Source organism: Mustela putorius, unplaced genomic scaffold, assembly GCF_011764305.1.
Source record: "Mustela putorius furo isolate JIRA1106 unplaced genomic scaffold, ASM1176430v1.1 tig00003853_pilon_pilon_pilon, whole genome shotgun sequence".
In the NCBI taxonomy this organism is placed as follows: Eukaryota; Metazoa; Chordata; class Mammalia; order Carnivora; family Mustelidae; genus Mustela; species Mustela putorius.
Window position 1 is genome coordinate 54,516,221 of NW_025422005.1, and position 27,834 is coordinate 54,544,054.

At 39.6% G+C, this 27,834-nt stretch overlaps 1 protein-coding gene across 1 annotated transcript; it reads left to right on the top strand.

The window, feature by feature from the left end:
- On the top strand, window positions 1-27,834 carry DYNLT5 (dynein light chain Tctex-type family member 5). The gene is made up of 5 exons (XM_004762957.3): window positions 1-723; window positions 2,428-2,565; window positions 18,694-18,785; window positions 25,183-25,307; window positions 26,356-27,834. Exons 2-5 carry the CDS (start codon window positions 2,447-2,449, stop codon window positions 26,557-26,559), a joined length of 540 nt encoding a protein of 179 aa, XP_004763014.1. The 5' UTR covers window positions 1-723; window positions 2,428-2,446; the 3' UTR covers window positions 26,560-27,834.

A 27,834-nucleotide genomic window follows, 5' to 3' on the forward strand; every position in this document is an offset into this window, starting at 1 on the left:
TGCGCAGCCCGTATCGTTTAAGGCCCTAGGCATATTATTTAATATCGCAGAATCTCAATTTTCTCTATCTGTAAAGGAAGAACAACCCTTCCCAGACAGAGTTGTTGGGACAACTAAATAAAACGAAAACTGTCAGTATTTGGTAAATATAAGCTCTCGGTAACTACCCGTATGATCAAGCCTCTGCACGGTGGAGCAGAGTGGTGGGAAGTAGTGTCTGGGGTCTGGGAAAGGAAGGGGAGCTCTGCTTTCTCTCTGTACATCGGATTTCCTCTCCCAGGAAACCGCAGTACTTCCCACTCCTGCCCCAGACATTTAGGGAGAAGGAACAGGATGAGGACTCACCGGGCTCTGCCTTGAGTCCCCGAAGGCCTCCTCGCCGCAGGATGACCGGTTCCCCCCAGCTCCCGGCCACCCCAGGGCACAATCAGGCTCAGGGCGGCGCCCTCTGGGTGGTCACGTTGAGATCCTGACATCCTTAGGGCGGCTCAGAGGACCAAGCAGCTACCATGTCTCCCGGGGTAGGGGGGTGGGGGGATCTGTTTGAGGAGGTCACCCTGGAGACCAGGCGCAGAGCACAAGGGGAGTGCGCGGACGGCCGCAGGCAGAGGGAAACCCTGGAGGACCGAGCCCCGTTCTGAGCCTCCGGCTCCCGCAGTGAGCAAGCGGGAGGTCTACCGGGGTCCCCAGCGGAGCACCGTGTCAGTCCCAGCGCTGCTGTAGGTAAGCAAGCCGTCTCCGCTGCGCCGCGGGATGGGAGCGGAGAAGAGAAAGACCCCGCAAGTTCCAGGGTTGCAGGGGGCTGAGGAGGGAGGGCCCTGTGGTAAGAAATGGCCTGCCTGCCTGGGCCATGAACTCCCTGGCGCCCACCCGAACAAATAGACCTCCCCCAACAAATAGAAACAGTGGCCCCAAATTTGGGAACTGCCACATGAGTCCTGCCCTTTGGTAGCGACCCCCCCCCCCAATCCCACCACCACCGACTTCCTGCAGGGCTGAGCTTTCGGTTGATGCCAGGTGCGGAGCTGGCCAGCTTGGTTCGCTCCTGGAACAGCATGAGTCCTGAGTGGTCCTTTGAGGCCAGAGGACACTTGGGCGACCGCTCCCCTGGGGACCTCTAGTTTCCAGTTCTGGCCTGCTGCGCAGCTTTGGAAACCAGGAAGCAGTCCAAGGTCTATCCGTGTCACTTTGGATCAGAACCTGAATGACCCACTTAATCAGGCTGAAAGTGTCCTACCGCACTCATGTAGACACACTCATTATGCATAAACATACACTCAAGCACACACACACACGCACACACACACTCACATTCATAGACCCTACTATACTCAAAAGCATACACACCAAGAGGCACACATACGTTCAGGACACAGACACATCACACACAAAGGCTCACACACAGACACACACACAGGCACACACCCATTTGGGTGCACAGATAATCATTCATACACACAGGTGCACACATGGGTACACAGAGGCACACCCTTATTTCCATGTACACAGAAACTCAGACACAGCCTCACGCACTTATGGGGACATACTCATACCCACAGGCACTCACGCACAGACACACACTCCTCACAGCCTCCCTTCCAACACACAGTGCCTCTGCCATTCTGTGTGCCCTCCAGAACCCTTTGCTTCTCTCTACCCTGACACTGATCATACTGAGGTTTGTGATTGTGCCCTTGTCTGTCCTGTGCACTCAATGCCGACTCCTTGAAAGCAGGGACTCTGTTTTAGTGGGCCGAGACTCTGTTTTAGTTTCTAGCACCATGTTTCCTTGTGCTCTCATATTCTCTGATTGTAAAATAATGTAAATGAATATCTAAATTTGTATGTAGGCAATAGGGCAGTAGACTTATGGTCTAAATTCTGAGTCGTCTGTTCCTACCAGCTTTTTTGACAAGCATTGAGGAGAAGGAAGTAGGTTTTCTAATAAAATACTTTGTTACATGTTAAGTTCTTCCAGGTCTTTGCAAAGTCAGTCACTGTTGCTTGAAAAAAATATCCTCTGAGGAAGACAATTTTAACTTTTAAAGTAAAGCAACAACAACAAATATTAATTAGCAAATTGTTATCAAGATTAATTTGAGGGGAATTAACTCTTTGATTTTGGGTGTGAATTACATCTTCTACACAAGGCTGTCTCTTCTCAGTGACTTAACCTCTTCTGCTCTTAAGCATTTTGCTGCAGTTTAATATCTGCTTATGTGAAGTATGCTATTGCATAGATGGACGTTATCAGAGTTATCATGTTTTCAATTATACTGACCAGAATAACGACATCTACTAAAAATCACTATTAAGGAAACCATACAAATGGTAGAAGAATGATCTGTATTTGTTTTTTAATCTAGAATGAGTCTCTGTGTTATATTAACCAAAATGTTTTCAGATCTTTCATCTGCTATTTTACAGAAGTTATTTTCCCAAGGTTATGATGATGTCAGACATTGCTAAAGACAGAATGACTCATTCAGTAAGGAAAAGAGGGAGTGTGTCTTCTCTAAGTGGTCGTGAATTCCGGCAGAAGGAACTTCATGGATACACCAAAAAGTGAGTAACCAAGTGTCTAATGACCTAAATTCAATTATTGAATAACCAGTGCATACTGCTTATCAGAAGAAAAAAATTTTCCTTTGGGACATAAAAAAGGAGAAGATGGGCAAGTACAACATTTTGAGTCATCTTTTGGGCTATATTTTTAAAACAAAAGAAAAAGAGAGTGAGAAAATCTAAGTGGTATTTTGATTCCAGCAGCATTTTATACCATTTCAAAGAGCACCCCCCAAAAAATCATCTATGCAGAAGAAATACCATATGCAGTGTAGACCGGCTTCTTCTTACGTGTCTCCTGAATTCTTCTACTCAGTATCACATAAATGCATAGATTTTGCATTTTCTAATATTTTTCTCTCTATAGGGGGGAGATATATATATATATATATATATATGACATTTAGCATTATTTTATACAAATTTTGTAATATATTTTCAATAGTTTTCCCCATATCCTTTTATTTTTTTTTTAAGATTTTATTTATTTATTTGACAGAGAGAGAGATCACAAGTAGGCAGAGAGGCAGGCAGAGAGAGAGAGGAGGAAGCAGGCTCCCTGCTGAGCAGAGAGCCCGATGCGGGACTCCATCCCAGGACCCTGAGATCATGACCTGAGCCGAAGGCAGCGGCTTAACCCACTGAGCCACCCAGGCACCCCACCCCATATCCTTATGGCTGCATAATATTTTGTCTGGGTTATAAGTTAACCATGTCCCAATTCTTGGGCATTTTAAGTTTGTTTCCACTATTTTTTTTCTTTTTCACTATATAATAAGTTTCTGCTTATTTTCTTTCCAGAAATATAATAGTGGGTTAAAGGTAGTAAGTACATTTTTTGGCTCTTGCTGCATACTGTATTTGCTCTCTTTAAAAGATTAATTAATTTTTAATACTTGCATGACATTTCTTTTTGATTGCCATTGGAAAGAAAACAAAACAAATTATCTAATGCAGAGGTTAATAAACTTACATAATAAGCTTTCCTTCTTAACAATTTCTGTGGTATTAAAGGGTGTGCAAGGATGGGCGGCAGGAGCTGGTGGGTCCTACAGAGCAGAGACCAGAAAAACTAGAATAGATTTACATTATAATTCTGAGACCCAATCTTTCTACTTTCTACTCTCAGAGTGTGTTATATTCAACTTAAAATTCAACTTTCCAACCCTTTTACAGATAGAAAATGTAAAGGAGTAGCAATCCCAGCCAAGGTCAGAGCTAAAGCTGCGAGAAAAATTAACCTCTGCAACTTTTGCTTCTGATGCTAAGCCATTTGGGCCTCTATATCCAATATTTCAAGGTAAAAGTTCTTTTTAAGTTTATTTTAAAATATTTGTTAGCTTAAACTTAAGTTTTTTGAAAAGAATTTGTATTAATAGCCTGACATAAATCATATTTTTGTGATTTAAAGAGAAACTGCTCTCAAAAAAAAAAAAGAAAGAAACTGCTCTCGTCTGAAGACGAAACTGTCATTCTTACTTGCATCCTTTTCATTTACATCTTGCCTTTCAAAGCAAATTAGAAAGTCATATAGAAGCAGAACATGGCCAAATTTGAATAATTAGAGAGCATCCATTTTTAACTGATGAAATATAAATACAAATTAAAAGTAACAAAAATACAGAAATCGTGTTACGAACACAGGAGGATACATTTTTCACTGACAAATACAGTTAAGAGATCATTTCATCGATGTATTTCAAAGTTAGAAATTCAGACTCTCAGAACATTCAACATGGACCCTCTATTTGATTTTTTTTTTTTTCATAGAAAATGAATGACCTGCTTCCAAGTGCCCTCACAGTACAGAGGTCATTTGGGAGGCTGCCAACGTACTTTTGAGTTCTTCAGCACTATCTGGGACCAGACTTTGCGAGTGGTTCTCCTACACAAAATGAGTCTTTGACCAGCAGAAAAATTCTGAAATTTCAGTGGCTATCAAACAGAGGCATTGTTTTGAAATTCTGAAATTTCAGTGACTATCAAATGGAGGCATTGTTTTGAAATTGCAGAGTTTCATGGGAAAAATATATACCTTTCTTTTGAAAGTTATTTAAAAACAATTTTTTCTCAGCGTCCACAGTCTCTCATGGTTTGTCTCCCCTTCCGACTTCCCCCATCTCACTTCTCCTCTCCATCTCCCAATGTCCTTCGTATTATTCATGTTCCACAAGTAAGTGAAAGCATATAATACATGACTCTCTCTGCTTGACTTATTTCACTCAGCATAATCTCCTCCAGTCCCGTCCATGTTGATACAAAAGTTGGGTATTCGTCCTTTCTGATGGAGGCATAATATTCCATTGTGTATATGGACCACATCTTCCTTATCCATTCGTCTGTTGAAGGGCATCCTGGTTCTTTCCACAGCTTGGCAACTGTGGCCATTGCTGCTATGAACATTGGGGTGTAGATGGCCCTTCTTTTCATTACATCTGTATCTTTGGGGTAAATACCCAGTAGTGCAATTGCAAGGTCATAGGGTAACTCTATTTCTAATTTCTTGAGGAATCTCCACACTGTTTTTCTGAAGTGGCAAAAACAATTTTTTTACTAGATCAATTTCAATAGATAAAAGTTATCCTGAAATACACTGAGGACCAAATGTATCATCTCATTTAATAGCCCCAGCATTAATCCTACCAGGTAGACCTCATTCTCACCATTTTACCATGAAATACCATGAAATGAAACACCATTTTACCATGAAATTGTTTATGGTCAAGAAACAATTTGGTGAATAGGATAGAGTCCTAAATCATGAGTAAGGCTTATAGTGTCAGAGATCTTTGCCTACTTCTCAACCGCTGTGTTCTCCACTATCCTGCTTGCATCCTACTCTCTGGCCATACTCAACTTCCACATTTATAATCCTTCAGTGCTCTGTCTTGCCTCCAGCCATTGCCCCATGTTGCCTTCTCAGGGATACCCTTGTCTGGAATGTTCTTGTTACACTCTGGCTTCATTTTTCTCCTTCTCCTGGATTTAGCTCCAACTCAACCGTTCTAGGAAGCTTTCTCCAAACCACTCAACTACAACCACTTCCACTTCCATTTGGATGTTCTTCCTTTCTGCTCCTGCTGCTTTTCTCTTCTACACACTACTGTATTTGACTGGTTTCTTGCCTGTCTCTCTTGTTAAGTTGTGGATTTATTTGCCTTATAGCAGTAAACATACTGATAAGGAAGGCAAAGAAGAGTAGGAGGTAGACCTATCTGGGAAGCCACTTCTTGGGTGTGGTGAAAAGTCGGTATAGATTCAGCCCTCCAGTCTTGGTTTCTATGTCTACATCGTTTTACAGTATTGACTGGTTCTTAACACTGATCCCTGGACATAATGCATATCCCAGGTGCCTTCTAAATTACAAAAGGAAGATTGAATTTATATTCAGTATAGTTATTGTTAACTGTTTTTAGGGCTGGATCTTTTTTATTTAAATTGTGTTTTCATTATGATGTAATTTTTATGTCTTATTCTTAAAATAAGAAACATCTTAAGCTGGATCTTACTCTCCCAGCATCTTAACTGTGAGCATGTCAGCATATTTCTTTTTATACCTTTCTAGTTGTCATCATACTTCATCTATAATTTTGACTTGTGTTTGCTTTTCCACGTAAATAACTGATAGTCATAGGGCTGAAAATAGCTAACATTTATTGAGCCCTCATTATGACTTTGAGTGTCACAGAACCTCTGTAGCAGTGGGTGACAAACTATGGCCCAAGGGCCAAGTCCAACATACCACCTGTTTTTGTATAGTCCCCTAGCTAAGTATGGTTTTTACGTGGCTGAAAAAAAATTTTTTTTATATTTTTTATCCTGTGATGTTAATAAAAATGCAGATTTTCATATCCATCAATAAACTTGTATTGGAACACAGCCATGTTCCTATTCATGTATGTATCATCTCTGGATGCTTTCACACTATAGAAGGGAGTGGGTCCAGTAGAAAACAGAAGACCCACAAAGCCAGAATATTTGCTAGATGGCATTTTACAGAAACGTTTGCTGACCCTGCCCACTAAGATAGATGCTGTTACCATTCCCGTTTTGCAAAGGAAGAAACAGAAGCCTAGAAAGGCTGAGGTTCCACAGCTACAGAATTAGCAAGTGGCAAAATGGGCTTTTGTGTAGAAGAAAGTATTCTCATTCTCTGAAAATTGGCTATCTATGTGTAACTTGCATTAAGAAACTCTTCTATTGATTCAACTGAACCTGGTTTCCCATTCATGGGTAAGAGCAGGTCATGACAATGGCATCTTTCTTGTTGGAAGCTCAGCCTTTGGCAGCCCTCAAACAGTATTTGAACAGATGTGCTACTCACATGTTCTTAAAATGAAAACAGAAGCCTGAGGATAATGTGACATGATAGCCAAGCTTATTTTTTCTGAGGCCAGTAGTTCACCTAGTAAGTCAGGCCTAAGGTTGGGGACTAAAAACGTCTCTCTTTGGTCTCACACCGAAATTACAGTGATGTCGTGTTACAAGAACTTTTGAGTATGGATCTCACTGCTCTCTGTTTAAACCCACTGTGGCATCTAACAGCCCAGTTGGGCACAAGATATTCTTTCACTCATTCATTTAATCAAGGTTTCCTGAGCTGTTACTCTGTACCAATTACTGTGCCACACGTTGGTCATGTAAAGGTAACTAACTGTGGAGTTCTACTCTGGAGAAGGTCATTTTTTCAAGTAAAATGAAACCCACCTGAAAATTTTTTCCTGCAAAAATGGAAAATACTGCATTCATTACTTCATTTGAGATAACTATTTATTGACCAATGAGTAAGTTCCAGGCACTATATTGTGTGGGGGAACCACAAAGAAAAGATCCTTGCTCCTGGAGAGTTTATAATCTGGTAAGATAGGCAGTGAGCAAGAAATTTTAAAAGCGATAAACTTATCCTATGATTTTAACCTAGACTACTGTGAGCTGGTCCTACGCAGTTAAAAAAAAAAAAAATGATGTTGCCCAAACTGTTTCCTGATTTTGATAAATTCTCTTTCCATCTAAATAAAATTAAAGCCCCCCAAAGACCTGGATGAAGTATAGCTTCCCCCCTTCAAAGAGAGAGAAGCTTGAGAAAACTGAAATGGCCATGATCCCAAATTAAACCATAGTAAAAACTAATATCATGTTGTCCTTGATAGATGATGGAACTGTTTCACATACAGTACCCATATGATTCTCATAAAAATCCTGTGGGTTAAGTAGAGAAGATACTTTTATGATCTCCAGTTATCTCATATATTATCTTATTTCTCTCAGGAGCAGAGTTGAAAATATTCTTCATTCTATCATAGCACATTGCCATCACCAACATGGGCGAGAACCCGGTATTTATCTAATTGTCCCTCTTCTTCCCCTTCCACACTTTGCTCCCGATTCTCAAAAGGTACCCACTCTCATACACATAGCACAACATATGCCATAAGAATACACATATTTAAGTATATATACATAGATTTTTTTTTAAATTTTCTGTGCATTATGATGTTTTGACATTTTTTTAAAAAAAACTTTCTGGCTGAAGAGGTTCTGCCTGTCCCATGTCTAGCCAGTTCTTGAAGCTAGCCAAGGTCTCAGCAGGGACCGTGCCTTTGATAAACAACTATCCAACCCAGATCCAGCCCCCTTTTTCATGCCCCCCCAACACCCAGCACACAGTATTCCTCTGCCTTAATGCCTAGAGCCAAGTCCTGTAGCCCACCAAAATTTTTCAGACTAGCCAGTCTTAAACTGTTTTCTGTGCCCAGTTTTGCCTTTTCCTCAGAAAACCCAATTGAGGCTCTTGCCCCATCTCTCCCTAGCTCCTGTCCCCTGCATCTTGACACCCTGGTGCTTTTCCACAGAACCCTGCATGGTGTGGCATGTCTCTTATCTCTAGGATCTGTGAGTATAGCAAGCTGTGTTTTCCTCAGCGTCTCCTCCGCAGTCTCCTTCTGTGCTGCACCTGACTGACCACCTCATAAAAGAATGCAGAACAAATACTTACCAAAGATTTTGACTGACATAAATGGTGTTGTGCTATAAATCTCATTTTGTTTTCTCACTTTCATTTATCCTGTTCTACATTTTTTTTTAAATTAACTAATGTAACTAGGGATTCTAACGCTTTGCTTCTTACTGTGGTATAGTAGTAGTTGTTGTTTTTAAGATTTTTATTTATTTATTTGACACAGAGAGAGAGAGAGATCATAAGTAGGCAGAGAGAGAGGGGAAGCAGACTCCCCACCAAGCAGAGAGCCTGATGTGGGACTCAGTCAGTTCCAGGACCCTGAGATCATGACCTGAGCCAAAGGCAGAGGCTTAACCCACTGAGCCACCCAGGCGCCCCTGTGGCATAGTGGTTTTTAATGTCACATATGTTTGTATCCATTCCCCTAGGGATGGACATCTAGATTGGGTTTCACATGCCACACAGAATATCTTTGTACATAATCCTTCATTGGCATCTTTGTAAAAACTGCCCTGGAAATGTGATCACATCTTAAGATATCCCACAAAATTGTAGAAAGTAAAAAATGATAACAAATGCAGGAATAGACAGGTGCTTGAACAGAGAAACAGACCAATGAAACACATAGAAACCTCAGAAATAGACTACTGATTATATGGAAACATGTATGAGCAATGGGGAAATTATGGATTTTTTGATAGATGGTGTTGGGAGAAAAATAGGTCGCTAGTGAAAGAAAATGAGGTGGGATTCTTACTCTCTACCATTTTCCTAGTAGATTCCCCATGGAAGACTTCTGAGTGGCAAGCTATAAAGCTAATAAAAGGAAGTTTCGGAGAATGTCTTTGTGTCCTGTGGCTAAAGAAAGACTTCTCAAATAAGATCCCAAAATGAAAAAAACAAAACCATAAAGAAAAAAAAACTTGATAAATACAACTACAATAAAACTTAGCATTTCTGTTCAATAAAAAATATAATAGACACAGTTAATAAGCCAGCAAAAGATATATATATATTTTTTAAATCATGCACATTGGCAATTAAAAAAAAACAGTCAAAGAAGGTAAATAGCAGTTTGCAGAGGCAAAGCCCAAATGGCCAAGCAGAATATGAAGAGATGGTTGAAAACAGGACTATAAAGAGATGCTCGAACTCACTTGGAATAAGAAAACTGCAAATTAAAGCAAGATACCATTTTGTATCCATCTGAATGGCAGAATATAAGAAGGGAGAATGATACCAAATGTGGGTATTTGCTAGACAAATGAGAATGAAAACAGATATCTGTTCAGAGAATAAATCCAACAGTGTTTAGAAAAAATAAGTATGTGCATGCCCTATTCTCCCCATACACTGCGGACACTTGGTGAGATTGAGTGACTTCCCAGATGACCACAAAAGAGCAAAGAATCTGCAGTTCTCTGCCCAAGAATTTGGAGATGTCATGAAAGTGTTGTCCTTTGTCATATGGACCAAAAGGTGCACTCCCCACACCCCTGGGCCAAACTGCGCCATGCCTGCCAAGTTCATACTGAAGTCCTTACTCCCAGTACATCAGAATGTGGCCTTACCTGCTAACAGCATCTTTAAAGAGGTAGTTAAGTTTAAATGAACCCATTAGGGTAGGTTCTAATTCAACATGACAGGTATCCTTCTAAGAAAAAGAAATTTGGACACAAATACACAGAGAGGGAGAGGATGTGAAGACAAAGAGAGAAGACAGCCATCTGCACCGAGAACCAACCCCTCTTGCCACGGCCCTCAGAAGCAGCCAAGCGAGCCGACACCTTGTTCTCAAACGTCCAGCCTCCAGAACTGAGGTAATGCATTTCTGGGATTCAGGCCACTTGATCTATGGTACTTTTTTGTGGCAGCTCTGGCTAACTAGTACAGTGTTTCTAAAAGAGGGGATGGAAGAGCCACAGCATAGCCAGGGAGTTGAATGGAGTGGCTCAGAGATGGGTTCTGCATAGACTGGCTGAGGTCAAGTTCCAGCTTGAGCACTTAAGCTGATTTTGCATTAGTTATTGAGCCCGCTTTACCCCAGCTTCTTCTTCTATAGAGTGGGTTAAAAGTAGTCGTTGTTGCTTTGGGGTATGATGAGAATTCATTAAAAAAAATATATGGAAACACCTAGAATGGTTCTTGGCACATCTAAAAACAGAGCAAATATTAATTATTATTATCACAAAGAACTTTGGAGTCAAATGAGACCTGTGTTTGAATCCCAGATCTACTTACCCAGCTACTATTTAATATTCTTTGGGTCTTACTACATCATCTATAAAATGAGAATCATAATGAGACAGTATCATTACTTTTTTATTTTTTTTTAGTATCATTCCTTTTATTCATTAAAAACATTTTTGTTGCCTGGGTCATGGCATTGTGCTAAGTGCTAAAGATACCATGGTGAACAAAACAGACTGTCCTTGAACTTGTGGTACTGCTCTTACCAAGATCATGACTCACGTTGCTGATCCAGTAGTCAGTCCTCATCTTACTTGACCTGTCAGCATTTAGCACTGTCCACTGAGCACTCTTTTCCCCGGAAACAAGTTCTTCACCTGGCTTCAGGACACACACTTTCCTGTTTACTTTCGACCTCATGGGTTCCCCCTTCTCCGTCTTCTTCCTGCTTCCTGTCTTCTCCACAGAGAAGTTAATTAATGTTGGAGTGCCTCAGAGAGCAGTCCTTTGTCCTATTTGCCTCTTGTCCTGCACTTATCCCCTCAGGAATCTCCTCCAGGCTCATGACTGAGACATAGTATTATGCCCCCAAATTTACATCTCCATAACTCTCCCAAAACCCACACTCATGGATCTGACTGCCTATTAACCTTCTACTTCAGTATATGGTAACCATCTCAAACATGCTCTCAACTGAACTCTCTAACGGCCCCACTTCCTATGCCTCAGGAAATTCTGTTGAATCAACTTGGAAAATATATCCAGAATCTAACTACTGACCACTATCCCCCACAGCTCCTATCTCAGTCTGAGCCACTGAGTCAGCTCAGGTGGTCATAATAAAATACCATAGATTGGGCAGCTTAAATAATAGGAATTGATTTTTTTTTTTTTTCACAGTCCTGGAGCTGTGAAATCTGAAATCAGGAAGTCTGAAATCATGATGCCAACATGGTCAGGTTCTCGTGTCCGCCCTCTTCCTGGCTTGTAGAGGGGTACCTCTTCACTGTGTCTTCACATGATGGACAGAGAACCCTGGTGTCTCTTCCTCTAATAGAAAGCCTCCAATATTTTTGGCTCAGGGCTTCACCGCTGTGACCTCACTTAACCTTAGTTAACTTCTTAAAGGCAGTAGCTCCAATATGGTCACATCGTAGGGCAATAAGTCTTCCACATATGAATTTTGGGGAGACAAAATTTAGTCCATAGCGGTTACTGTCCTCTCTCTCCGGGATTACTATAAAAGCTTCCTGACCAGTCTCCCTGTTTTGACACCTGCCAGCCTGTAGTCTATTCTCAAAACAGCAGTTGAAGCGATCCCTGGAAACTCTAAAGCAGATCTTGCTGTTCCTCGGCTCAAAACACTCCATAGACTCCCACTTGCTCAGAGTGAAAGCCAGGGTTTTACAGTGGTGCACAAAGCGCCGTATGATCTGGCTGCCTAACACCTTCAGAACCTCATCTCCTTCACCCTCCTGCTCACTCCCTCTGCTCCTGCTACTCTGGCCTTTATGCACTTCTACAGAAATACCAAGAAGCCTCCTGTCTCAAACCCTGGACATAGGCTTTTCCCTCTCCCTGACACCCTCTTCCCTCAGCTATCCACAGGGTGCCTTTCCTCACCTCCTTCAAGTCTTCGTTCATGGAAGCCTATCTTGACCATTCTATTGAAAACTGCAAACAGCACCCTCTCCTCCATCTACTTTCAAGGCCCCTTAATAAAGCAATTCTTTCCCCTGTAGCATTTATCACCTTCTAAAAGAGTATATATTTACTAGGTTAGTATTTTTTATCTATGATCTGTCCCTTCTCACTAAGTTCCTTGAGGGCAAAGATCTTTGTTTGTTTCATTTTGGGATCCCAAGAAGCTAGAAGAGAGCCAGCAACTCAGTAAGTATTTTTTGAATGACTAATTATTGCAGGTTTCTAATTCCTGAACAAACAAGTTCTGTTGCTCACAGACAGGTTATGTTCCCAGGTCCACATAGCTATTAAGTCCAGATGACTAAGGACTTTCATCTTGAAAACACAAGATGCATTTACAGCAATGGAATTGTTAAATTCTCGAATGTTTAAAACATGGCATACTTTTACCTTCTTGCTAAAGCACTCCATTGTGCATCTATTAAAAAAAAAAAAAAAAAAAAGAGGGGCACCTGGGTGGCTCAGTCAGTTTAGCGTCTGCCTTCTGCTCTGGTCATGATCCCTGGGTTTCTGGAATCCAGCCCCACATGAAGCCCCACATCGGGCTCCCTGCTTAGCAGGGAACCTGCTTCTTCCTTTATCTCTGCCTGCTGCTCCCCCTGCTTGTGCTCTCTTCCTGTCTACTAAATAAATATAATCATTAAGGACAGAAACTTTTATTTGTGTTGAAAATCTGTTGAGATAGACCACAGTTTTTCATATTCTCCATTTTGCGGCACGGTGGTAGTTTTGCGGTGGTAGCCGTGGGACCCATACTCTCAGCCTCAGCTGAGAGATGATTGCTAAGGGTAATGCAACTTTGAATCTATCCATTCATCAAGGAGCTGCAACAGAATTTTCATCAGCTGCCTTTGGCTTTAACCTCACCTTCTCTTGAGTAAACATTAGTTCAGTGGGCTTCAGACGCTCTGATTTTCTATCCACACACTATCTTGTCAGTCACCCTTCCTCGATAATCTTCAGTCACATCAGAACTAGATTTTCTGTATGTTGTGTGGTTTATTCTTTTGTCCTTCAGAAGCATTCCTGCTCTTGAGAAATATATCCTACAAGAATACGTGCGTTGTCATTTTCTCTCCTCTCTCATTTATGAGAATGTATCTTGGCCTTTCTTTGTATTATAACCTTTCTCTTCTGGCATGATGGGGCCAGTAATGAGAATAATATATCTCAAAGCTACATAAAGATCCAGCAAACTAGCTATAAACTAAATGGCCACAAAACTAAATTACCTTGCTAGATAACTTCCATCTTCTAGTGACCGGGTAAGGCTGGTATGTTTTTGCTCTACACATAACATTCATAAAATGTGGATGTTTTGAGGCAGAAAGTTCTCAACTAAGTGAGCCTTTATGCATATTTCATGTTGTTTGCAATATCTTGTTTCTTGAGCACCAGGAATAACTTTTCTTGTATCACCAGGCTGCCCCTTATGAGCCATAAATATTTGTTGAAAGAATGAGAGAGAACAGAAGAACCGAAGTCGACGTGTGTACATCATCCTGAAGCCTTCTTTTCACTCTGTGCGCTCTGAAATATCTCCACTGGGAGGCAGCACATAACTTCAGTAACAGATTTAGGCGGGAAAACTGCTTAAATGATACCATTCAAAATATGATCGTTCCAGGCATTTTCTGGTTACAAATGGAAGAAAGAGATGATACTCTTTCTTAATCTACTAAATTAATGGTTCCAAGGCCAGTTATACATTCAAATATTATCTCTTACTGCAGCTTCCAAACATCTCCGTAATAATGGCAGTGAAAATGTCTGGACATGAATTCTCAATAATAATTAGATACTAATGAGGCTGGTGAGATTTCATTGAAATTACTTCTGTGTCTAACAGTCATGATAATAAGACAAGCCTTGTATTTATTTGGTGTAATTCAAGGAATGATCAGCAAATACCTTTGTAAGGTGTTTCAGGAGAACTGAATTTCATCAAAGAGTAAACATATTCCAGCTGCTTAGATAATTTTTTTTTGCCTCTTTCCTGATAATCAGAACACAGGCTGTTGGGCTGGCATGGATGTTTCCAGTGTCAATTAGATACAATAGAGATGGGTTCCTTTTGTTATTGTGGACCAACTTCACGCAGCTAGTTCTGCATCCAGGTTAATGGCCACGTCTGTCCTCAGCAGTAGAAGATTTGATTCCAAGTATTACTGAAACTTGCACTGGGTTACAAATTGTTACCAATTTGTAGATTTGTTGATTTGTTCCTTGTTTTCACCAGTAGTTTCTGCCAGACTTTCAGTTTCCCTGTGTTTACTTTCCATCTACCTTCCTTCCTAAAACTTGACAACTCTCTTGGACATGTTTTGCCAATAGAATCTTATTCCTCCCTAAATGCCAATAAGTTGATGAAACACAGACAGCAAGAGCATTTTTCACATTTCAAAAATAAGATCAACTACAGCATTCCCTTTGCAATGAGATCATGTATCTAGAAGGATTATTATAAACTATGGGAAGTCTGGTCATAGACAACTGAAATGTAGCCACTTGTAATGTTGGACGTACACCCAATAAATGTTTTCTGCTATGTATACAGCACTGGTAATTAAAATTATAAAGTTGCTTTTTGAGCATCTCACATATTCATTTGTAAAAATTTCAAAGGGCTTGAGTAAAGTTGTTTATCAAATAGAAAATATATACTGCTTATTTTCCCAGTCAGTATTCTAAACTGCTGCCGGTCATTCCCCATTTTTAATGGGGAATCCTTTTTATTTCTCAATTTTTTAAATTTCAGAATCTTTTTTATTTCTCAAAACTTACCGAGCCCATATTCTGATTTCAAATTAGCTACCCAGATTGCAAGCATTTCTAATATTTTATCTCTTCCTTCTGTTTCTTTTTCAAGGAATAAATATTTTCTTTTTTCTCTTCAGCTCATTGTTTTCTCTACACTCTTCTTTTTTCCAACCCATCTCATTTTAAGCAAATCTCAGTTTCAAAAAATATAAACAGAGGTTTTTTTTTTTTTAAGGTAACAAGTAAATTTCTGTAATTTGCCGTGAAGGTATAGTTTTAGTGGATACATGGTAAAAAAGCAATAGATGAACCAAATGTTTTCCTTTCTGCATGAGAAAGGATGCCAGGTTACAGAAAAATATCTAAAACGCCATTCTCTGAAGCCTTACCTCCTTCCCAAAACTAAGTCCAAGTCTTGTTCTCCAGTACTTGCAACATCCCACTTCCAAGTAGCAAATTCTGTATCAGTTAGAATTTGTATCAGTATTATACAATGTTTCTTATAATTTTTTTTTTTTAATTAGTGATGTAGGGGCACCTGGGTGGCTCAGTGGGGTAAGCCTCTACTTTCAGCTCATGTCATGATCTCAGGGTCCTGGGATCAAGCCCTGCATCAGGCTCTCTGCTCAGCAGGGAGCCTGCTTCCCCCTCTCTTTCTGCCGCCTCTCTGCCTACTTGTGATCTCTCTGCGTCAAATAAAATCTTTTAAAAAAGACTTAAACAAAATAGAACTGTATTTTTCTCTTATGTAAAAAGTCTGGAGGGAAGCAATTCAGGGACCTAGCTAGCCTTCTTCTCTCTTCCCGATATATAATTTATAAGGTCATCTCAAAACCCAAGATGGCTGCTAAACTCTTGCCGTCATACCCACATTCCAGTCATCAAGGATATAAACAGGCTGCTCTTGATTGAATTCACTCTTTTGGGGAAACTCTCTCAGGATTTTAACAAAAGTTTTCTCTTACATTTCATTGGCTTACAAGCCACGTGGCCACAATAGCACCAAAGAAATCCAAGAATTTGTCTTTAGTGTAGAGAGAAATATCTCCACTCACTTAAGAGTTCTGCTACCAAAAAAAAAAAAAAAAAAGAGTTCTGCTACCAAGGAAGGAGAGAACACTAGACAGCCAATGGCAGGCAGTCCCCACCATGATGTTTACCATGGCTTTCTTCACAACGATGATGTTTTAGAAACAGCCTAGATTTCTGGAAGAACAAGAGGGTAAATAAAATGTAGTATATTCATATATTAAATACTGTCTTGATGTTTAAAATATTGATGTAGATTACTATCAACACAGAAAGTTGTCCATGATACATTTTCAAGTGAAGGAAAAAAAACAAACAAACAAGCATCTATCATATGCTCCATATGTACAGTCATGTCTAAAAAGATTTTTGTTAACGGTGGTTAGGTACTAACTGGGGTTAGTAATGTTTTGTGTAATTTTACTTTAGTCTTTATACTTTTCTATGTTTTGAACTTTTTTATGAGGATGCAGCATTTACATGATTACTGTGGAAATGAAAAGGCACGGAACAGAATCACCTTCGTAAGTTTTGAAAAGTCAGTCTGCAACTCCTTCTGATTGCACACCTCTCTTCAGCCAGCAGGTTTTTTAAACTGCACTTATGACACTTTCCAGTTTCATGCTGATAAATACTACTGCACTGATTATCAACTTTTCAGTATCATGAAACAAAGTAATAGTAAGCACTGTTTGTGAAAAAAAAAAAAAAAATCCTTGTTTGATTTTTGTCCGAGACTTCTAACTTATGCTACTTTGAGTTTTGTACCAACACTGCTTCTTTATGATTTTTTCACAAGGTGTTCAGTAGAAGAGAAATTGGGTTTTTATTAACACCTGCTGTATATTTGTGTAAGAAAGTTTCAAATGCAGTCATTAATGGTTTAGGTGGTGGTTGTCCCTATTTTCTTTCTGTCTGAAATGATCATGTGTGAGATTTTGCTAAGGGAAGGTAAATAGGATGTTTGAAATCTGAGTCTGCCTTTCCTATACGTATGGCAGTAAGCCCTTTGCCTCATTCCTTTTATCTCTGAAATGGGTAGAATAACTTGTTTACTAACTTAAGAGAGTCTTGTGAAGGTAAAACGAGATCCTTGCTGGAAAATGTCTTTGCAAAGTGAAAAGTAGCACATATTATATCAGGACAGGCTGGTTTATCTTCAGATCAGGGGGCTTTTGCAACGTGGGGTTTTCTGAGCAGAAGCGATCATCTTCTGTGGGTACTACCCACAACACCTGCAGCCCATGTGGCCAAACAGGTTGGTTGCTACTTCAAAGGGCAGCAGAAACTGGGGAAAGCAGGTGTTACAAGAATGAGGACTAAATCACTAATCCAGAAATCTATCGTGAAAATGCAGCCATAATTACTTGCATCGATTTCGTGGGGTTGGGTGGGTAAACCCTCATTTATTACACAAATTGTATTAAGGAGTTTTTAAACAGATTATCTGTGATTTTCTTAAAATATCATTTGCAAAAAGTTTACTCATTTCAAACAGCTGAAAACTAAGTATTTTAATCTCCTTGCAGAGGAAAAAAAAGAAAAATCCCAAAAGATTAAAAACAAATATCTGTCATTTAATTAAGGCAAAAAACATAGCCTGCTTAGAAAAGTGGTCACTCTGAACACACACACATAACCACACACACATACACACATACACGCTATTGTAATATCTCCTTTGAAATGACATCTGTCTTAACTTCCATTTTCACAGGTGGAGAGACTTGGGGGTAGAGCTGAGACAGCCATTAGTGACAGTTGAATTTCCTCTGACCTAAGGAGAATTAAGTGGTGCTGGAGGGACATTAGGGGCTCCTCTTTGCTTGGGTCTCCTGTTCAGCACCTGGATAAGCTTACATTGCCTTATAACCAAGCCAAAACCCTTTCTTAATGTTGAAATGTTGAAAATGCTAATGATTTGCAATAGTTTGGGTGAATTGTCGTTTCTCTCACCGTGTAGGTGAGTTTCTTGTTCTGCTTTTTTCTACTAATGGGATTTTGTGTGGTATGTTTAAGAGTGAACTTGTGAACTTTTATGAAGTTTAATAGCATATATAGGTGTTTCCCAGAATTTTAAGCTTCCTCCTATATTCTCCAGTCCCTTTTGTTAGTTTTGTCCACTTTGAGGAGAGAGCCTTTGCATTGTGGTGGAGATGCCTTTGGCAATGGCTTTTGAAACAGACCAACTAATGAACACTTTCTGAAGAGTCAGATGCCTTGGGCTTCACTGGACTGCACTAGGCTTCAACCACTGTATGGAGACCTGCTCCAAGTAACTTCTCTAGGTCTTGATTGTTCCCTCTCTAAAATGTTTTATACTTTAGACGTTGGGATATTGATACGGGATATTTGATACGGAGACTTGCTTGAAATATTCTTAGAGAAACTTTACCTTTGTAACATTTTTGCTAAAAGCAACAATGTGTTTTGTTGTTATTATTATTATCCTAACTATTGAAATTTGTCTTCCCCTTTGCTTTTAGCTCCAGGAGTACTGTGTGCTATACGGATGAACCTAGCCAGGGTGACGAGGCCTCTCGCCTTACAGTTCAGATGGAAAACACCTATCAGTTGGGTCTGTTATTTTATCATTCATTTCTATTTTAAACTTCCTTTTTTTTTTTTAAGATTTTATTTATTTATTTATTTATTTTGGGGGGTAGGGGGAGAAGAAGAGGGAGCAAGAATCTCAAGCGTACTCTGAGCTGAACACACAGAGCTTATCATGGGGTTCCATCCCATGACCCCAAGAGCATGACCTGAGTGAAATCATCAGTTGGCCACTCAACCAACTGAGCCACCCAGGTGTCCCTTTATTTTAAACTTCTAATCTCATTATTTACTTAAAATAGTATCTGATAACATGGTCTTATCTTCAATACTAGCTCAATATAAGGGGTTTCAATTAAGTGATTTGATGCTGTTTTAATTTATTCCTCTGCAAGATTAGGGCCAACACCCATTGCTTAGTTTTCTTTATCAGTGTTTTCTAAATCCCAAGCAAATCACTGGGCAGCACTAATGTGTATTGTGTGGTACTAGACCAAGAATTTAATTTCTGGGTATTTCTGGATTATCCTTATACAGTTATTTTATATATGCTCAAGTTAAAAGAAAGATATATGTATTGAAGTTTTATCCAGCAAATCCAACCAATGTTGTTGATAGGTGGAGGGGTGGGGGGAAAGACTTCAAAGCCAAAGCAAATGATTTCTGGTCCCTTGTTGACAGAGGTGTTTATCTCTTTCCACTGAGGTTTTGGGTCTTTGAAAACAAAGATCTTTGCACCTGCCCCTATACTCCCAGATGGAGTCCACAGTGAATACATTTTCCCATTCATGTTTTCGCATAGACCAACTTGTTTTCTCTAAATGTGTACCTGCCCACTATTATCTGCCCACTGTATATAATTACTGCTATATAGAAATTCCACAGAGACTTGCCAATGACCAAAGGAAGGACTCTATGGGCCAGAGTGGTTCCATCTGTAGCCAGTTAACTTCAAGAAAATTATAGACCATCAGCGCATCCCATTAGGCCTGTAGCCGTTCTCTACACTAATCCCCAAGACTACACGGATTACAAGACTCCGTAATTAGTCAGTCTCCTGGTATTCTCACAGTGCCTGGAGTAGACAACTAATATTCCTGCCATCCAGCATAATTTTCCAATCTTTCCGGTAACCTTACCCAGTTTTCTTTGGAGAAGTTCACTGCTGCCATCAGTACCACTTTTGGTCCATAACATTCTGCTAAAGCCGACACTGGCTTCAAAGATAAAACAGTGACTAATTCTGGGATAGCATATGACCCTTTGATAGGTCAAGCCAATCAAAGCCTTTGAGATTCAACATAGACAATGTTGTTGGGCTGTTGAAGAAGCCAGTTAGGTTCTGAAACTTGAAAGAAGTATGGCTATGTGAGCTTTTGCCATCCTGCCCCAACACATGAAGCCTGAGACCAGGAGAACACTAAATCCTAACATCATTATTTGAGTCCTAAATTCAGCTATCTGTTCTTAGACTTTACATTAGGCAAGCTAGGTGTGGGTCAGGTATTCCTCCACTTGTAACTAAAAGATCTTAACAATTCGATGCCTATGACATTGGGCTCTGCACGCTGAAATGGTTTGAATTAGATTTTGACAAGATAAAAGATTTGAACTATGAAGTCCTGTGTTTCTTCTTCATAAGGATACATTTTCATAATGTATTTCCTTTAATAAACAAACTAAATCATCTTATCAATTTTAGAAGTACTGAGTGTTGAACCAAGTTAGAAAAGTAATGTTAGAAATAGCTCAGTATAAAGTTATTTCCCATATTTTCTTACAAAAAGTCATGTGAATTATTCCTTTAGGATCAAAGTCTTTCATGCTTAACAATTCATTTCTTAAGCATTCAACTAGCCGTCTTGTTAATACTCAGACAAAAATGTATTTCCAATGCTACTTGTTTCTGAGTTTATTTTGCATCTGAGAGGTACTCTGTGGACCTTTGGTAAAGATTTTCTCTCATTATCTACACAACACAATACTTCCCAAAAGAGTATTATGTGTGTGGGGGGGAACCTGTCAATCATCGGCATTATTGTGTTTAATTTTTCAGTGTATCCAATAATACTTGCATCATCTAAACACATTTTAAATGCTTAGTATTTTTGTCCTTCCTTTATCTGAGTAATTATAGCCAGAATGAGATGAAAGCATAAGTATAATTAACGAAAGAAAAAAGGGAATGGAAAAATCAAAGCATATTTCTTGTAATAAAACACCATTTAAATTTTCTCATTGATTAATTAGAAGTATCTGATTCTTTTAAAACACTGACTGTAAGCAGGAGGTCAGCGGTGGCTATATTTTTGTTGTCACATCGAGACAGCCTGCCTGACAACATAACAAAAAGTAGAACCTGAAGATGGAGAGAGAAAGAGAGACATCATTTGAGCTCAGCTTCCATGGGGTGATCAGGCCCTGTCATCAGAAACTGTCAGGCTCTCTCCCCTGACTTCCCTCTACCCGCTAGGATCCTTCCTGACTGTGGAGGTCTCACTGCCTCCCTACTTACACCCTTGCCCGATCTTGCTGCCTTCTCTGCAACATCTCCTCCCTCAACATGATGTAGCAAGGATAACAACCACACTAATAATAATAACTCAAGAGTGGGGGGGTTGTGCATGGCCGGCACTATTCTAAAAGTTTTAAATATTTAACCTCATTTAATCCTAATAAAAAACAGTGCATGAGAATTCTTATTATTACCCCAATTTGGGGAAGCTGACACACAGACGTATTAAATAACCAAATTTTTATCTATTCTGCCTTAAATATATTTTTGTAACAAGTGTTTCTTTCTTTTCTTTTTTTCTTTTGTTTTCCTTTCCTTTATTTTTTTTTCATTCCAACCTTTCTTCAGATCTTTGCTTTTCGATTTCTAAAAATATTTTTCCCTTAAAGAAAGAAGTCTATTCAAAAAAAGAAAGAAAAGGAAAAGAAAAAAACTTTTGCCATTCCCATTAGTTAAATCTGAAGGTAGATTAGGGAGATCATTTGGGAAGGCAAAAGCTGAACATCCATGCTTTCTTTGTCTCTGCATCTCAGTGTCCCAGCCTGAGCAAGGCAAGGGATAATTCTGGCTGCATAGAGGAGAGGTCACAAAACAATGAGAAAAGAAAAGTCCATGACGATATTTCTTTCTTTTTTTTTTTTTAAGATTTTATTTATTTATTCGACAGATGGAGATCACAAGTAGGCAGAGAAGCAGGCAGAGAGAGGAGGAAGCAGGCTCCATTCTGAGCAGAGAGCCCGATGTGAGGCTCGATCCCAGGACCCTGGGATCATGACCTGAGCTAAAGGCAGAGGCTTTAACCCACTGAGCCACCCAGGCGCCCCCATGACAATATTTCAAAATAGGATCTAGTTAATGAGATTTTTTTAAAAACCACAAAGCCGAGGGCAGAAAGGAAATTGGTACAGCTAGACAGTAGGAGCTACTGGAAACAGGGACTCAGGGGCAACCAGGATTCTGTCTTTGCAGCACAAAGCGGGGTGTGGGTCTCCTTTTCTCACTGTGGCCTGCCTTCCTTTCCATGGTGAGAGTCATGGCCTTCTACAGTTCCTCAGGATCACATGTGATAACTTTTGTCACCAGAAAGGGGTTGGCTTTTTTCCCCCCTAGTTGCAGTTTAAAATCAAAATTCTGAGAAAGGATTCTAATTGTCCTGGCTTGGGCCATCTATCATAACCTGGACTTGGGCTCAAGGAAGTGAAATCAGATCCTAAAGAACTATCTGGTTAGAGTTGAAAAACTCTTGTCTTCCTAGAAGGCAAGAGGCTGTCCCCAGATAAATGCATTGAGGGAATTTACTGTTGGCTGAAGGAAACGATGTATACAAGTTACTCTAATATGTGACCAAATTAAGTTCCATGTGAGTGGTGTAGGTCAAGGTATATGCAATATGCGTGCTTGGTAGGAGGGAGTGAAGAACAGAAAGGTATAGTTAGAATATACATAACCTATTTAATTTAGTCCAAGCCAGTAATATCATCTGTAAATTTCTTGCATAGGGAAAGGGAGGGAAAAATGAAACAAGATGAAACCAGAGAGGGAGAGAAACTATAAAAGACTCTTAATCTCAGGAAACAAACTGAGGGTTCAGGAGGGGAGGAGAGTCAGAGGGATGGGGTGACAGCATGATGGACATTGGGGAGGGTACGTGTTATGGGGAGTGCTGTGAGTTGTGTAAGACTGATGATTCACAGACCTGTACCCCTGAAACAAATTATACATTAAATGTTAATTTAAAAAACCTCCTTGAATAGAATGGGAAACCACTCTCAAATTTAGCCTTGTTTCACTCAAGAATAAAATGGAACTGTAAAAGACTCACAAAGGCTTGTAGGTGCTTAGGAACTTGCCCACACGGGCTGTTGCCCTATCTCTGACCCCATGAGATGGGAGCAGTCAGGACCAGCATAGAGTTGTAAACCTACAAGCCTACCATGTTTATAACTGCTTGTCTGTCCTATAGAACACAGATTCCTACTAACTGAATATTGGAGTTAATCCTCATACTCATTTTATCAGGTGTCTCTCCCTTTAACCAATCCAGATGCATTCCCCCAGGATGATTTAACTGAACAGTTCCCATATAATCATCAAAATACAAGTACTATGTATTGAGCCCCAGGAGGCTGACCTAACTCAAGTACAGTCCCAGGCTGTAACCTTCCAGTTAAATCTGGCCAGTGGAAAACTTCAGTTCCCACTGAAGTCAGAGTGGGAAGGAGTGTGAGCTGGGGTCTTTATTTCCCCCAAACCCTGACGGTGGGTTCATCTCACCCTCTTTGCATCCATCAGCGGAAAGGCATAGCTGCCCTCAAGGGAGGGCTCTCCATATGCCTCTAATGGATCTAGTAAGAGTTCCCTTCTCAGACCTCTCAAGCCTGGGTTAGGATGCGGTGACACCCTCAGTGTCACTATCCTTTGGTCCTGTTTCCTGCTTAGAACTTCCTAAGGAGTCTCTTTAGTAAATCCTCCAGGAGTTGTCCTACTTTTAGTGTGCCATATGTGTCTTGAGACCCTGATACAGTCATTGAAAATAAACAACGAAACGATACTAACGACTAGTTAAATAGAATTGAATATAATTCTGGATCTCAGTCCTTTATCTGTATCAATTCAGCAACTAATGATGGAGCCACTATATGCCAGGCTCCAGGCACATGTGCATGCCATGCAATGGCAGAGAGATGATGAAGTTAATATTCCCAGGAGGGACAGGGAAGATTCCTGGGATGCAGAATAAAGAAGATCCATCTGAAGCCTCTGCTGTGAACATGGACTAAATGTGGTTAAGAATAAAAGCTCTAGTCAGATAAAACAGGAAGTACCTCTCAGCTCTGCCACTGTGTGATTCTGGGCAAGTTACTGAATGTATTTAAACCTCTGTTTTCCCGTGTGTGAAATGGAGATAACAATAAAATTTGCCCCAGTGATTTATTGCAAGATTATGTATGATAATAAATATATACTTATCACAATACAGACATGTAAAAAATGCTCAATGAAAGTAATTATTATCTGTACTATGATTATTACCTATACAATGTTTACTTCGATTTAAATTCAGAAATCACACATTAAACCTTTCTTCTGCCTTTTGCATTGTATTAAACTCTGAGGAGGATAAAATCTGATCTAGCTTACCATTTCACTGAGGAGAAAGGCAGAAATGCTTTAGCTATTGTCAGGTGGATTTGGAGCAGTGGGGACCCAGAGAATTGGGGGTACTGAAAAGAAGGGATTTTTTTTTTTCTTTTTACCTGAGGAGAAGAAGAAGGCTGCCTGGAGAAGACATTTCAGCTGGCCTTGAAACATGAGTGGATATTTTTCAGATGAACAAGATAGGGAAGGTCATCCCACTTAAAAAGAGGAGCAAGAACAAATGTCCCCAAGCATCCTTTGAAAGACAGATGAAGTTCAAGAGACTGGAGCAGCAGCCACAGAGCGGGCTATGGTGGGGGCAAAGGGGTTAGAGGCGCTGGACCTTAGACTTTGCTACAGGAAATGTCATAGCCAGATCTGGGTTTTAGAGCGACCCCTCCAGTTGTAGTGTGGTATACATAGATTGGAGAGAAAAAGCTGGGGTTGTAAGAGTGGGGGGTCAGTTAGAAAGATGCTGAGACTTTAAAGTATGTCATTAATAGTGGGAACTGGGAAGGAGGATACTTTCAAAATCAAATCTCAGTGGTATTGACCACACTCTTTAGGTAGTCTAATAAATGGCAGAGTGTGTTTTCTTCTGGTCCTTTGCCAGAGAACCTGTCTGGAAGCCTAATTAAGACCACTTTTTCCTTAAATAGAGGCCACCCAGAAGATGAAATGTCTCTCCATGATTCAGTCCTCTTTTGATTAGACGATGGGTGGGCGGAGAACATTTGAAATCACTTAGAAATTTCATCTGTATTTTCAGGTCCCACCCAACATTTTCCTGTGGCCATTGTCAATCAAATCCTGAAAGATGTGTTAACTAACTATCTGCAAGAAGAGCAATATGAACCAGAGCACTGTAGACAGATGGCTAAAACAATTTCTGAGGTATATATGTGATTTTCCCGGGGTTAATTAGAATATTGTTAAGAGGACAACCACTTACTTTTTGATGAATGCAATTAATTTGCAGTAGCAGTAAAAATGCTTATTTATATTTCATGAAAATATTTACGGGTTCGTATTCTGTGTGTGTGTGTGTGTGTAAAAAGCCTTTGCCTAAGACAACTATTATGTGTATCATTTTGCATGTATTTTGTTTAAAAAATGTTTACAAATGACCATTTATTAAAAAAAAAAAATTATTTCCGGGGCACCTGGGTGGCTCAGTGTGTTAAAGCCTCTGCCTTCGGCTTAGGTCATGATCCTGAGGTCCTGGGATCGAGCCCCACATTGGGCTCTCTGCTCAGCAGGTAGCCTGCTTCTCCCTCTCTCTCGGCCTGCCTCTGCCTACTTGTGATGTCTGTCTGTCAAATAAATAAATAAAATGTTTGGAAGAAAAAAAATTTATTGCCAAAGATATATTTTAGTGATCATTTTCTCTTGTTCAAGCTAGTTTTCTTGATTGCCATCGAATACAGATATTGTGGTCTTTAAATACATTTCTATTTTTATCAGCTAAAGTGCTGGCACTCCATTAGGTTTTCTTTACTTTCCTCTTTATAACAAGATCTTTAATAAACATTCATGGTTAGTCTTATTACAGGAGACTCCAGACGTGTGCTCCCTTAATTAGACGTAAACAAGGTGGTATAACTCTCATGCCAACATTCTTTGAAGGGAAGCCGTCTTAACATAGATTTTCAAAGAATGTAATAAATCCTTTAAATCCTGTTCTCTGGATTACAGTTTTTTTCATGTGTCTTAGAAAATGTAGATTTATTGCTGGTGCTCTAATTTTGTCTCTAAATGTCCTATCTCAGAAGAACGGTGCTTAAAGGAAATCATAGTGAAGTTTCTAAACAGTTGCTAAAAATATCTACAACACATCATGTGATTTTCTTAAATCCACTATATTTATGACAAAGATAAAGACTCCTAAGTTTCAGAGTGACTAATTAAGGATCTTTTTTTGCTGTTCTTCTTTCAATTCTAGGTTATTAAAACCCAGGTCAAGGACCTGATGATTCCACGGTACAAGCTAATTGTAATTGTTCACATCGGACAACGGAAGAATCAGAGCATTCTTATTGGAAGCAGGTGCCTCTGGGATCCGAAAAGTGACACCTTTTCATCTTCTGTTTTCAGAAATTCTTCTCTCTTTGCTCTTGCAAGCGTCTATGCAGTTTACTTTGAGTGACTGAAAATAAATCAGTTCTTACTTTTTTAAATCAAAATAGACCATATCTATGTCCACGAAAGCTTTACTGCCCAAAAGTTTGAGAAAGAAACAACACTAATATTTCAAACAATTGGAATTTTTGGACTTTTTAATGCTCCTCTAAGAACTGAGGGAGGGAAGGGAGGCACAGGAAAGACTCTTGTTTATCCAGAGGAGGAACCAAGTCTTGGTTCTGCTGGATTGTTCCTCATAGACATGGATTCTTACTTTTGGTACTAATTATTTTAATTGCTCTTTATAGCAAGAATTAAAATTTCCTGTTTGTTTGGTTTTTTTTTTTTATGAAGAGAAGTTAAAAACAAACAAACATGGCTATATACCCTGACCAATAAAGAGCCGAAGAATATTCAACATAGTATACAAATGATGAGACACGTGAATGTGTCTCATTGCTGCATATAAAAGAATACTGGTTTTAATTTCGTGCTTAATAAATTGAGCAGCATTCATTAACTGCAATTATTGTTACATGTACCTGACAGTTGAAACTGCTGAGGTAGAATTAATGATTTCATAACAATTATCGTCATCCCACGGGGCTGCTCTAGCTAAAACTAGAAGCTCTTGTGGGTTGCCTGCACTTTACAAAACTGTGGGAGAACTGAATGTCGGCTCTCCAGTAATGGAAACTCTAAAGTGAACAAAGGCTTTTAGGGCACTGCAATAGACATTGCCGTATTAAATATACATGATGTTTAATAGGAAATGTATCTGTAACACTTAAAATCATCTATTGGAAAGAGACACCGTTTTTAAATAAACACTCTTTAAATAGGTTTTCCTTGGCTAACAAACTTTTTACATTAAATATATAGCTGGCAGCTTAACAAATAAAACATGTGTATTTACTATTTTGTTCCTATGAATTTAGTGCAAAAGTGACCCAGTGCAGCTTTGAATGGATGGTGCTAAAATTTACAGGGGGCTGAAATAGCTTATTATTCTGCCAGTTAATGTAGTTTGTCCCATGGATCATTTATTTTTACAGAGCTTTCAACCCTTTGTGTGCATATGAAATGATGCCGAGACGTTGTTCCCGGATGGTGAGTGAACTGCCCAGAGGACATTTGTTAAAGGTCAAAGACCAATTGTACACATGTGGAGAAAATTAGAAACACTGTAGTCTTAAGAGAAAAAACTGATGTGTCATTCATATCGAAAAGAATTTAACAAATAGGAAAATGGTCAATGTTTTATAGCTTTAAAATGTATTGATGTCTTATTTTCTCCCAA

What these genes read in the sequence shown, in the direction of transcription:
- DYNLT5 (XM_004762957.3), top strand. Translation starts at nt 2,447, where the DNA reads ATGATGATGTCAGACATTGCTAAAGACAGAATGACTCATTCAGTAAGG. An exon ending in GGAAAACACCTATCAGTTGG is followed by an intron (nt 18,786 to 25,182) that starts GTCTGTTATTTT and finishes CTGTATTTTCAG; the next exon opens with GTCCCACCCAACATTTTCCT. An exon ending in TGGCTAAAACAATTTCTGAG is followed by an intron (nt 25,308 to 26,355) that starts GTATATATGTGA and finishes TTTCAATTCTAG; the next exon opens with GTTATTAAAACCCAGGTCAA.